Source organism: Epinephelus fuscoguttatus, linkage group LG1 (genome assembly GCF_011397635.1).
Source record: "Epinephelus fuscoguttatus linkage group LG1, E.fuscoguttatus.final_Chr_v1".
Lineage (NCBI taxonomy): Eukaryota > Metazoa > Chordata > Actinopteri > Perciformes > Serranidae > Epinephelus > Epinephelus fuscoguttatus.
This window is the reverse complement of record NC_064752.1, coordinates 50,260,964-50,275,117: the sequence shown is the minus strand read 5'-3', so window position 1 is coordinate 50,275,117 and position 14,154 is coordinate 50,260,964. Positions and strand designations below refer to the sequence as shown.

At 41.1% G+C, this 14,154-nt stretch overlaps 1 protein-coding gene across 1 annotated transcript in view; it reads left to right on the top strand.

The window, feature by feature from the left end:
• The first annotated feature begins 505 nt into the window (after positions 1-505).
• efcc1 (EF-hand and coiled-coil domain containing 1) overlaps positions 506-14,154 on the top strand; it is a 72,471-nt gene continuing 58,822 nt past the window's right edge. Inside the window, exons 1-2 of the mRNA XM_049571109.1 lie at positions 506-1,983; positions 7,217-7,656. Coding sequence (XP_049427066.1) covers positions 1,318-1,983; positions 7,217-7,656 — 1,106 coding nt within the window. The 5' untranslated portion in view covers positions 506-1,317. The remainder of the gene's footprint in view (positions 1,984-7,216; positions 7,657-14,154) is intronic.

The following is a 14,154-nucleotide window of genomic DNA, read 5'->3' as shown; positions in this document are numbered from 1 at the left end:
ATAGTTTATTTGGAATAAACATATACTTTTATAACAGATGCTATTGACTATTTTACAAAAAAAACCATGACAAAGATGGGTTTGCCTTTTTTAAGGGCATATATATATTAGGATGACCATATTTTGATTTCCAAAAAAGAGGACACTCGCTCCGGGCGTGAGATAGCCTACTTAAATGATACTCGCAGCCTTATAATTTTAATATATTTAAAGTTTATATGTATGGATAGAAAATTCTATGGGGTGCCATTTATAAAGTGGCTCACGCTGAAAATAACATCAACATTTTGCCACATTTAGCTTCAAACAATGTTTAAAAAAGTGTTGTGAATTTTTTAACGTCACCTTTTACCACATTTACAGCAATATTTGTTAACTTAAAAATATATTAAATAATTAAATCTAAATATTAAATGTGGCACCTAAATGTTAAATGTTAAATCTAAATATTAAATCTAAATGCTAAATCTAAATATTAAATCTAAATCTAAATGTTGGGTGAAACTAAATATTTAGCTAATATGCAAATTCACACTGCTGGTCATCAGAAATACCAAAATAACAGCTTGAGATGGTCAGACTGTGTTTATATAATCAAATAACGAATTAAAACCAACTTATTGGGGGAAATGAACACTTGAACATAGCCTATATTAGCGTGATAATAACTACCTAAAATAACAAGAAACATGTTTGGAGAAATTTTATTTGAGTTGTTAGTGTCCCTTCGGAGGGAATCACCTTGTTGTTTACAAATACTTCCGGGTAGGAAACCAGCAGAGTTTAGCTAGGCCTACATATATATGTGAATATCTCACATTTTCACGTCACTATATCACCGTTTAGAGTTAAAGCAAGCACCGTATCAGAGTTAAAGCAAGGTTTGTTTGTTTTTTTACACCTGCGTGCAGTGAAGTCTTCAGTTGAAAATAGCCTCGCGTCACCAGGCTCTTCACGTAAAGCTGAAAAGGACAGAAGGCCTTAGAAGTTTCTCAGCATATTAGTCTCTTGGGTATTTTACGTCTGAACAAGGTCCAAGTGATTGACAAAAGTTTACACACCTGGCGGCAATTACAGTCAGGCAAACGGCTGTACGAGACCGTTACAGCATGTGTGTGAGTGCTGGTTGGGACCCCTGGTTGTGGATTTTGGGGGCAGTGCTAAATTCAAACGTGCTCTGTTTTAACACACGCCTCATTTCAACTCCACTATTCCGCTCAGAGCTTCTGCTGGGAGGATGAACACGAACACACAGAGGACAATGCGACAGAGAAACAAAGTAAGTCTGAGGAAATATGTTGTTTCTCAGTAGAAATTATGGATGCAATAGACTCAACTGATCCATACAGCCGACCAGCGCGCAGGACACAATGGATAGTCAGCACTCTGGCTTACCATTACGGACTGGACAGAGGAGTGGAGAACGAAATCATAGTTTTGGCAACGGGATTGGATCAGTACCTACAGGAGATCTTTCATCATATGGACTATCAAGGTGGAGGCAAAATCCCCGCCGAGGATTTTAACATTTTGTGTGACGTTTTGGGACTGAACAAAGAGTCGGAGGATACAGAGTGTACTGGGGTTTTAGACAATTTACCCAGGGAGCTCACCTTCAGACACTTCCACGCTAAACTGTGCGGATACTTCAGCACCAAGGCGGGCTGTCAGTATGAAAACGGCCGGCTGCTGGTCGGGAAGGACAGCGAGCATATAGAGACTCAAATCCGCCTGAGAAGCCCTATGAGGCGGCGAGATAAACTGCTGTCTGTGGGTGTAGGCGGCCCCTCCTCGGAGGGACGACACGCCTCCGCTTGTAGGCTCGGATCCTGCTCCAGAGAGTGCTATGAGGAGATAGTGGCGCTGGAGGAAGCAGAGGACCGAATAGCCAAACTGGAAGATGAAAGTGCAAGTTTAAGGGAGCTGATTGAGGACTTGCGAGCCGCACTTCAGAGCAGTGATGCCCGCTGTTTGGCTCTTCAGGTGAGAGTGCTGATGATACAGAAGAGTTTGTTCTGCCAAGTAGAGGAAGACAATACCCAGAAAACCCTGCTTTAACTTTTGAATATGATGCCACCATGGGCGTAGATTTTTTTCTTTTGGGTGGGTGGGGGTTTCACGTCACCTTAGCATTTAGAAAACACTTTCATTTTGACAAAAGTTGCTACATCTCTCTCCTCAAAGCCAGGCTCCACTGACAAAAACAGTAATTTAACATTGCCAAACACAGGACCTGCTGGTCTACTGTTTCCTTGATCAGTTAGTTACTTTGTGTAATTGTGTGACTTTGGCATTTAAAAGTGGTTGTTTGGATTCACCAATCACACAGTAACACAAATGAAATAACTGATCGAAATGGAGGTAGACTAGCAGCTCCCATGTTCAGTTAGCTAAAATTACTGTTATTATCAATCAAGTCTAGTCGCTTTGACGAGAGCATAGATGGGGAGCTGAAGCTGTTATTGGCTTCCCTGTCAGAATGGGCTGTCTGATGGAAAGATAAAGCGTGATAGATGTTTTAAAAAGTTCAAAAATTCCAAACTTAGCACTGACAATGACTCATGTATTTTAGGAATCAGGCTAGCTATATGGTACAGAAAGCAAAGTCAGAATTTTATACTGATTCTATCGCGGCTAACTCACATAATCCTAAAAAACTATGGAAAGTACTTAGTGACATGGGCTCCACTGCAAAATCAAAGTCAACTTCTGGTAATACTGGACTAGTCATTAAGGATGAGTTCTGTTTTAACAAGCAGCAGGTTGCCTGTCATTTTAATAATTTTCTTTACAACGGTTGCTACCAGTCTGGTTAATAAGTTGCCTTTTGCTTCAGGTATATGGCAAAACTTTTGTTAACTCTGTTTATAAAGGCAAAATGTACTTTCTAACACTTTTGAAATAAGCCCTGTCACAGAAGACAAGGTAAGAACATGCCTATCCACCCTGTCAGTGAATAAGGCCACTGGACTGGATCTTATTCCCTCCAGGTTTTTGAGAGAGAGTGCTGGTGTAACAGCTAGTATTCTGACGCATGTCATAACTCTATCTGTAAGGCAGGGTGTGTTTCCAAATGAAATGAAGAGTGCAAGGGTGGTGCCCTTTTTTAAGAAAATAGCAGATTCAGAGGTTGGAAATTATAGGCCAGTTTCAATTCTGACTACTATATCAAAGGTATTCAAGTGTATTGTGTATGAGCAGGTGGAGGAGTATCTTGTCAAGCAAAAGTTGCTGTATGAATTTCAGTCTGGCTTTAGAGCAGCATACTCTACTGACACCTGTCTCATTCATTTCTTTGATTATATTCGTCTGAACTTTGATAAAGGAAACTATGTTGGTATGATTCTTCTTCATTTGCAAAAAGCGTTCGATACCGTCAATAAATGGTTCTCTTCTTACCTCACAGAAAGAACTCAAGTCTGTGACGTTGAAGGTACCATTTCTGATTCCCAGGATATAACTTCTGGGGTGCCCCAAGGTTCTTTCCTGGGACCCCTATTATTTTTAACATATATATTTACGATATGTCAGCTGCTAAAACATGCAAACTTCTTTTATATGGTGATGACGCTACCTTACTTATTCCAGGGAATGATGTGAAGGAAATAGAGCATATTCTTAGCAAAGAGCTTGAGGTAGTTAACCAGTGGCTTATAGACAACAAGCTTTCTATACATCTGGGTAAAACCGAGTCCATCCTTTCTGGAACAAAAAGGAAATCAACAAATTCAAATACTCTAAGGGTCAAGTGTAACAGGACTGAAATAGTGTTTCAATCAAAGGTAGCATACTTAGGATTAACATTAGACCAATCATTGATGTATGAAACTATTGCAGCCAAAGTATTAGCCAAGTGTGCCAGTAAATTAAAATTCCTATATCGTGGGACAAGGCTTTTGATTTTCCCACTAAGAAATTGTTTTATCGCTGATCGAGTGCCACTTTGATTATGCCTGTTCTGCTTGGTTCTGTGGATTATCTGCTAAACTTAAAAACAAATTACAAGTGATGCAAAATAATGTGATCCGGTATTTGCTGAATGCTCCCCCCAGAACCCATATTGGTAGGGAAGAATTTAAAAGGGTTGGCCTGCTGCCAATAAGTCTTAGAGTGGAACAGCTTAAATTAAATCATATGTTTAATGTTGTAAATGGATATGCCCCCATTTATTTATGCATTAATGTAACTGTGGTCCACACACAGCACAACCATAGCACTAGGGCCAGCGTTCGATCAATCAACCATACATCATTGAAGCAGGAATTACTACAACATTTTCACCGTAAATTGATACAGAAAAGACACATATTTGCATAAAATTCATCAGAATGCATAAAATGAAGTATTTGATGCTCAGTATTTCTTGGGGAAGGACCTCCAGACCCCTCGCTTAATATGTGTTACCCAAATTGTTGAAAAATGGTAGCCCTTGCCATTTCTCTTCTTAGAATGTAGGCTAATGGGTTCATTCAGTTGGATCATACAAGCCCCTAATGCAATTAGCAGTGTTAGTAGTAAGTTACTCTCATAATGTAATATATTACATTTTACTAGTTACCTTCATTTGAAAGTAATGTTACTTTACAATATTACTCTGTGTAGAGTAATAAGTCACTTATTACACAACTTTTGAGTTACTTTGACCAAAATGAGCTCAGAAGAACTAATGTTCATTTTAAATGGATGAGGGTCATGTTGTAGCAGCTCATTAAAGCACAGAAGCTCCAGTTTATCACAGTTCATTTCAAATCCAGTACTGTGCAGGTCTGACACATTCATGCATTCACATACAGTGGTTACCACTTTGTATTAAAATCCTCTGCTATTAATAATAGGGTGATGATACTAAAGGTGCAGTAGGTAGAAAGCCTGAGAACGGTTGATTTTTGTGTCTCATCTGAGGTAGGTTTAGTTCGTCTCCGCCCTGAGCCCCTCCTACCAGACGAGCACGCGAGTATTTTATCCTACTTGGTTCTATTTCTCCCTCTCTGGGAGCCTCAGCTCTCCCTCACCGCGCAGCAGCCCTCCCCATCTCTCCCTCGCGGCCCCGCACATACTCCCGAGCCTCGGCTCTCCCTCACCGCGCAGCAGCCTGCCCCGCACATACCCCCGAGGCTCAGCTCTCCCTCTCCGCGGATAGCCCTGGGCTCCGCTCTCACGGCCGACCCTCGCGCCCAGACCACTTGATTTACATTATGCTTAGAGGATATTATAAAATTTTTACTCAATTATACCAAAACAGTGTTGCCTACTGGAGCTTTAAATAGCCTAGCCCCTTTAAAATAATTGATAATCTGATAATTATGAGATATGGATAAATATTTGTGGGCCTATGACATGAAACACAAACAAATGTTGAGGTTAGCACAACAAACATAATGGCATGTGAGTCAGTCACTATGATGGGCACAAATTAATACACCAGAGCTGGAAGACCCACCTGCTGGTTTCCGGTGTGCCGGTCAGCTACAACAGCAACAGAGAGAGAGTTACACATAAGAACAGGACTGTGTGCCGGCGTTGCTCTGCAGTTGTAGGGGATGTGAATGGAAATGCATCCAATTTATACCAACATCACCCAGATGTGCCAATCACCAGGACATGTTCAAAACAAACCAGAGGCCTGCAGCTCCTTACCCCTGCTGCTTTCAGGCAGCCTAAGGACGCAAAAGCAGAACTGGATACGTTGTAGATGTTGCATGTGTATTAATGGACACACACTGTACATGATAAAACACAGTACATCATGACCCACACGTGCCAATCACCAGCACCCTTCTATAATGTAGTCTGTAATGACATGACAAGACACAATAACCTTCGGGGGATAGTTCTAGTGGTACACAGACAGAAGTGGAGCGGTGTGGATTAGCATGGATGGAAATTAAAATAATTAACAGTTTATTTCAGGTTGTAACGCGTTATGTGATATTGTAAATGTAATAATATTACCCAAAATTCTGTTGGTAATGGGTTGTTTCAATTCAATTCGAATCAGTTTTATTTATACAGCCCAATATCACAAGTCACACTTTGCCTCACAGGGCTTTACAGCATACGACATCCCACTGTCCTTTGGACCCTCACAGCGGATAAGGAAAAACTCCCCCAAAAAAACCCTTTAACGGGGGAAAAAATGGTAGGAACCTCAGGAAGAGCAACTGAGGAGGGACGTGCAATAGATGTCATACAGAACAGATCAACATAATAAATTTGCAGTAATCAATATGACAAAATGATACATTAACAGAAGCTATACTTTGTTACTGCTAATACGTAATATATTACTGTAATGCTTTACTGTTATAATGTGTTACCCCCAACACTGGCCATAAGGCACAATAGGAATCCTTGTATCAGAGAACAGGGGGGCTTTTAGGGCTCCCCTTCTCAACAATCTTGTCTGAAGGGTATATTCAAGGTATATTGCAAGGCAACCACCGCCATCAACACCCAACCGTTTTTATTAACAGCTTATAACTGATCAATAAGGCATTAATGATTGATTTATAACCACTGAGAAAGCCATTAGTTAGAAGTTATAAACCCTTTGTAAATGATGCCAATGTGATTATAAATGCCCGCAAGTCATTTATAATAGGTTCTAAGTAATCTATAAATAAAGCCATTAGTTAAATGAATGTGAAAAGCAGGTGCAATATTGTATTTAGGGAAAATGTTAATCTGGTCCCCTATAAACCTTTTCCACGGCAGACATTTTGACTGGTCATAGTAGGAAAAGCACAGGTGAAACTGATAACAGTAACAATGTCTTAGTTCCATTAAGTGCCCCAGTCAGCTATTAGCCACCATGCACAATACCAGGACCTCTCCTAAGTAATTCATAATTGTTATTAAACATACCTGTGCCGTTCCTACAATGTCAAGTTGGGCGGCAGTGGCTTGGGAGTTAGAGTAGGTCGTCCACTAATTGGAAGGTGGTGGTTCGATCCCCGTCTCCTCCAGTCCGCATGTCAAAGTATCCTTTGGCAGGATAGTGAAACCCAAATTGCTCCCAATGGGTGTGAGTGTGTTTAGGCTGAGTATCAGGTGGCAACTTGTGTGGTAGCTACTAGTGTGTGAATGTGTGTGTGAATGGGTGAATGTGACATGTAGTGTTAAAGCATTTTGAGTGGTCAGAAGTCCAGGTCCATTTATCATCTATTTAAAAATCAAAATGTCTGCTGTGAAATATGTATATTGCACTTCTGTCCAGGTAGGACTGTGGAAAAGCCACTCCAAACATAAACCAGAGGGAGGCTGTTTTGCTGCTCATCAGAAACCAGAGGCCCAGAAAAGTATGAGCAACAGCAACCTGAAGAGCCACATCTACAGCGACCTGAAAAACCTGCAGAAAATCATCCATGAGGTCGAGCTGCTGCAGAGCTCCAGAGACCAACAGGTAGAGGAGACCCTGCTGTGTAATGAGAACCTGGAGCAGGAGCTGTGGCGCTCTAAAGAGACTGTGGCTGCTCTAGAGGACTGCAACCGAGCCCTGAAGAGGGAGCAGGTGGGGATGAGGAGGAAGGTGGAGGAGGCCAGGCAGGCACTGCTCAGTGGCCTGGGGAAGGTGAAGGAACTGGAAGCCAAGGCCAGTCATGTGCCAGTGCTACAGAGACACATCCTCCAGCTGGAATCAGAACTCCTCTATTACAGGTAAGAAGGAGTATTTTTTCACATTTCACACAATATCCATCAGCTTTTAGTGTGTACAAGTTCAACTAAGTGCAACACCATGAATTTCAATGAGGAGAGATTAGGCAAAAGTCTGCTCTGCTATGTGCATTTTAACAATCACTGAAGTCAGGACAAAGAGAGATAGAGGAGTTGGGTTGACAGTAGGTGCAGCAGATATAAAAGGTTTTGCCTTTAAATGTGGTTTAGGACTATGGTCAAAAGACAGAGGGACGTTGTATGCTGCAAAGCCCTTAGAGGCAATTTGTGATTTGTGGTATTGGGCTTTATAGATAAAATTGATACTGAGTTGGAATTTTTATTTGTACAGCCCTTTGAGGCATGCTTTGTGATTGTGCTACAGTGAAGTCTGGCTGAATTCAGATGTCCGGACTTCACTGCACTTGCGGTGTCATGGACTTTGCGGAAGTCTGGGAGTGTCCAAATCTATCTCATCCAGTCCACAAGGGGCCCTAAAGTGGACTTTTTGCAGACTTCCAAAAAGTTCACTTGGGGTGCAGACTTCAGCAGACTTCACTGATTCAATTGCCAACAATTCATTTCAATACAGATGTGACGTTGTACGTTTTTTTTTTTTTTAAATACCTTTAAAAAAAAAAAAAAAAAAAGGCGAAAATGTAGTTTCTTCCAACACTATAATTAGGATAAAAATATTCACAAATGAAAAAACACTAATGGTCGGTGATAAGTAGTGTTTTACTTTTGATTGAACACTAAATTAAAACCCTCGGCGCATACTGCAGCACAATCAAACAGATGCGCAACTCAGAGCATCAGAAGTGTCTCTGACACCAGACTCAGAGCAGACCGGTGGAACTGGAAAATGCATATTTTACATCAATAAAATCTATTTTATCATTATTTTGAGTCACATTGTTGAAAGAATTTAGTTGTCTGTGTTCAAGCAGGATAATAGCAGGTCTCCATTGTGCATCTGGCTTTCTATTTCCTTGTCAGAGTATTGGACTGGTGGGGGTTAGTGTTGCGTTTAAGGCCTCCCCCCAAAAAACGAGAAAAAAAAGCGCTGAAGCTTTGAATTTTTTTTTTTTTTTCACAATCGAATCCCGTGACATCGAGCGAAGCTTCAAAGCTTCGAATTTTTTGGGTCAGCCCTAATCACAAACATGTCTGTATTTGAATGTCTTCAGTCTGTATGTTATACAGACATGTATTTTGTTCACTCACAAAACAACCTTATACATGAGATTTCTGTGTTATCTGCAGGGACAGATGAGTGGACAGAATATGACAGCAGTAACAATGATTGTAATCGTCCTACAAACATTTCCATGCCAACAGTCTCGAGGGCTGTCTATTAGCGGCTTGCTGTCTCTGCCCTTGTAGACCTTTATGTGTTGAAGGGGAACTTAGGTCATCGTACGTATAACTGAAGTCCATGAAGGCTCAGTCCACAAATCCAGAGAGTGGACATTTGGATGCAGCCTCTGACTTAACTTGAGTCATCTGTAAAACACTTTTGGTTACCCATAGATATGAAATCTGCGATATGAATAAATTTGCCTTGCCTTGCCTATGGAACACCAAATTGTTCAATATAAAATAAATCGGAAAGATACAGTGAACTTCTCAAATTGGTGAATTATTTGTGAAATTATGAAAGAGGTGACTAAAAGTCATTATTATGAAATGTTATTTCATCATTCATTTCCATAATAACTGAATTTTATTGGATTAAAAAGTGACATAAAATATAATATGGATATGTTGTTATACGTATTTAAGTGATATGTATGTATTATTTAGGTATTTAACTGTATATTGAGTTTTTTTTGTATGGCTGATATTATTTTGAGTCTGATGTAGAGGATTTATATCCTGTATCAGATGTATTTTCATTAAATTTCATTAAATAATGGTTACTCGAAAAAATGCCTTCTTCAAATAAAAGCATACTCTTGAAAAAGGGCATAGAGTGCCCCAGTAATGAGTACTTAAACCAAGAAATTAGTTGGCATTATAGCTCTCCAGGTTCCCTTCTGCTGCTGGAAAGTGAGATTGCTGCAGCAGTGATTGCAACTGACATTTTGACATTTATTCTTTTTACATGTATTTCCATTGATATGAAGATGATGTCACAGAAAGAGGGTAGAGACTAGACAAAGAGCTTTTTTTTTTTTACCTCTTCATTGAATTCAATCAGCTGTCAAAGCCTGAGCAAAACAAGTGTCTGGCTGAACATCATGTCACAAATAAGGGATTGTTTTGGCAGGTTATAGCCTTAGGAAGGCCTTTGTGGCCAGAATGAACTATAATGAATTATGATCCCTCCTAGAGTAAAATTAATCTGTTTACTTCTGGCTTCATGCCTGGGAAACTCTGCCATGCTCCTTATGAAGGCATGATTTGGTTTACTTTTCCAATTTTCAGTCTTGTTGTGTGTTGGTTTATTTAACAGGCATTGTGTGTGGCAGGCTAGTCCTGTCTGAGCTCCGCTACTGTTGGGAAGCAGGCTATTCATTTTGCTGGAAGTAAGGGTGTAATTGGACTTAGCACAAAGCCATTGGTTTAATGGTTATCTGTGTCTGCTGTCTCTGCTCCAACCATAAAATCAGTGTCTGCAGGTCTGGCTTTCTTAGATGTCTGTAAATAGTTTAAGTTAGCATCCACTTAATGCTGTTATTAGGGACTGTAAGACACAGTCACAAACAACCAGACCCATATGATTTAAAGTTCTCACCACTACCTACCTTTAGGTTATTTTAAGAAACAAATTTCATAGCCACAACCTCCTGCTTATAACCCTAAACCCCAGTAATCTATGCAGACTGCATTCCGAGGTCTTTTGACTGCCCTCCCATTGATACACTAATGGCAAATAATTCAACACCACAAAGGCTCTGTCAAGAGAGATACATTGAGTGAGGATCTCAACAGATTGATTGTTCTCATCAATCTCAGCTCGTTTCTTTCACTCTGCTCCAGAAAGAACAATACCACACAGGCACCCCCATCCTATGGATCTTAGCAACCGAGCTCCATGAATATTCCCTCTGAAAGCCTAAATGCTTGCTCAGTCTCATCTCATCCAAGGACATGGTTAGATAGAGAGGTGCCAGTTGAGGTGTTGTGACTTAACATTTGTGCAAGATGCAATGCTTTTTTTTGTCCTCTTTTACGCATCGTTTAAAAACCGTGTGACTTAGGCTACCTTAAAATTAAGTCATTACTCTTTCAAGACGCTGTCTCAGATCATATGTGATGGGTATAGAGATGTTGAAATGATCGACCGTAACTTTATCCTTGTGGATTATTTTGAAACTGCTGTGACAAGGAATGAGATTAACTGAGAATCTGCTGGATCTCAGAGATACAGAGTTACAGGGCTAGGGGGTGGTTAAGAGCTTCCACTGCTTCTGTCTTGGGGATTCTACTGCACTGTGATAATAAAGATGAAGACAGATGGTGGTTATGGATCCTTATGATATTAAAGCACCTAGTATGAGACCTTACCCAGCAGGATTGCCACCTTATTTTTGCATTTGTAACATTTGAAGTTCAACATTTTGGGAAGTACAGTTGCATGCAAACGTTTGTCACCCTTGGTCCAAATTCTGTTTACTGTGGATAGCTAAGCAAGTAAAAGATGTTCTTATTTCCAAAAGTCAAAAAGTTAATTGATGACACATTTCTTTAATATTTTAAGGAAGACTCTGTGAGCTCTGTGAAATTCTTGGGCTGTCTTGCATGCACTGCTCTTCTGAGGCGTCTCCACAGATTTTTAATTATGTTTGGGTCGGGGGACTGTCAGGGCCATGGCAAAACCTTTAGCTTGGACCTCTTGAGGTAGTCCATTGTAAATTTCGAGATGTGATCCTTGTCCTGTTATAAAAGCCATCCTCTCTTCGTCAGCATTTTTACAGATGGTGTGGTGTTTGCTGTTGTGATGTTTATGTGATCAAATTGTGCACCCTTTTTTCTAACATACCTTTGATCATTCTGTCGAAAAAGTTCTATTTTAACTTCATCAGTCCACAAACATGTTTCCAAAAAGCATCAGGCTTGTTTAGATGTTCCTTTGCAAACTTCTGTTGCTGAATTTTGTGATGAGGACACACGAATGACTCTTCCATGAAGGTCATATTTGTACAGGTGTCGCTGCACAGTAGAACAGTGCACCATAGGGGTATGCCTTATCATCTCGTTCACGATAATAACGGTATAATTTTTAGTCTCATATGAAAAATTCATATTGTGATACTCTTGATATTCAATTCAATTCAGTTCAATGCCATTATTGTCATTGCACAGTAGTACAACAAAATTTGTGATTCTGGGCTATTACACATAAAAACAGCAAAAAATGATAAACAATAACAATAACCAGCAACAGTGAGACACATAGAATAGACTATGGGTAAAAATATGAGAATATAAAATGCAGTAATAAATAAATAGATAATATGAATCAGTGCAGTGTAAAAAGAGCAGCAGAAATATAGACTGAATTGCACATCTAGCCCAGCCAAGGAGCATACACAGTATGCACTATTGTATATTTAATTAATATGAATTTATTATCTTAATAGCACTTATGGCATAAAAAGTGTAAGGAGTCTGGAAGTGCGAGATCTCATAGACCTGTATCGCCTTCCAGAAGGTAACAGTGTGAAATGTTGGTGACCTGGGTGGGAAGAGTCCTTAATTATGTTTGTGGCCCTACGGAGACAGCGGCTTTTGTACAAGTCCTCAAGTGCTGGTAACTGTGTACCAATGATGTTCTGGGCTAACTTGACGACCTTCTGGAGAGCCTTCCTTTCAGCAGCCATGCAGCTGGAAAACCACACTAGTGAGAGTCCATGTGAGGTCCTGGGAGATGTGTGTACCCAAGAATTTAAAGAAAGGCACTCTCTCCACAATTTCTCCTTTGATGTGTAATGGAGCAGGAAACTTATTCTCTTTCCTGAAACACACTATCATCTCCTTTGTTTTGGAGGTGTTTAGTGTCAGATTGTTTGTGGAGCACCATTCAGTCAGTCTACAGACTTCATCCCTCTAGGCAGATTCATCTCCGTTCTGTATCAGTCCGACCACAGTGGTGTCGTCTGCAAACTTAATGATGTTGTTTGTGCTGTGTGTTGGTGTACAGTCATGTTTGTAGAGGGCAAACAGAAGAGGACTCAGTACACAACCTTGCTGGGCCCCAGTGTTGAGTCTCAGGGAGCAAGAGTGATAGGTACCCAGCCTGACCAACTGTGACCGGTTGGTTAAAAAGTCTGTAGTCCACCTGCATGTGTGCTGGTTCACACCCAGGTCCAGCAGCTTGGTCTCCATTCTTCTGGGGTTGATTGTATTAAATGCGGAGATGAAGTCCAAGAACAGTAGCCTCACTGATGTTCCAGGGTGTTTCAGATGAGAGAGTGCAGTATGCAGAGCTGTGTTTATGGCATCCTCTTGACCTATTTGCCCTGAACTGGTTCTGGTCCAGGGTGGTTGGCAGTGCAGCCTTGAGATGCCTCACAATCAGCCTCTTGAAGCATTTCATCACAGTGGGGGTGAGAGCTACTGGTCTGAAGTCACTGAGGCTGTTGATGCATCATTTCTTGGGGACAGGAACTACAGTGGCAGATTTTAAACATTTGGGGACAGTGCATGTAGACAGAGAGAGGTTAAAGATTTTGCTGAATACCTCTGCCAGCTGGTTGGCGTAGTCTCTCAGTGCCCTCCCTGGGATGCCATCAGGACCAGCAGCTTTCTTAGGGTCAACACCTCGGAGTACCCTCCTGACGTCCTCTGTGCTCACAGTAAGCGGCAGGCTTTCTCAGGCTGGAGGCAGCAGGTTCCCAGTGGCTGTATCAGTCACCTCGAAGTGGGCAAAGAAGTGATTCAATTCATCTGCTAGAGAGTCACTAGTGGTGGTGTAGGTGTCTTTGCCGTATTTGTGTTTAGTCAGGTGCTGAATACCTTACCATGCCTTCCGTGGGTCTCCCTAGCTGAAATGCCCTTTTATTCTCTGCCTGTAGTCCTTCTTGGCTGCCTTGATGCCTTTCTTCAGGTTGGACCTGGCAGCACTGTATAGATCCCTTTTGCCAGACCTGAAGGCTGTATTTCTTTCCAGCAGCAGATGTTTGACATCCCTAGTCATCCACGGTGTGCTGTTAGGGAAGCACCTGATGCGCTTGTCCACAGTGACGCAGTCAGTACAGTTTTGGATGTAAAATACGACAGTGGATGTAAAGTAGTTTATGTCCTGATGAGCAAATAAATCCCGGTGTGTGCTCAAAACAGTCTTGGAGTTGGCTGAGAGCTCCCTCAGGCAACGTCTTAATCAGTCTCACACAGGGCTTAGTTTTGTGAATGAGAGGTTTGTATGCCGGGGTGAGAGAAAGGTAAAGCTGATCAGACATGCCTAAGTGGGGTAGTGTGGAGACTTTGTATCCTTCCTTAATGTTGCTGTAGACATGATCCAGTGTGTTTAGACCTCTTGTGGGACATGTCACA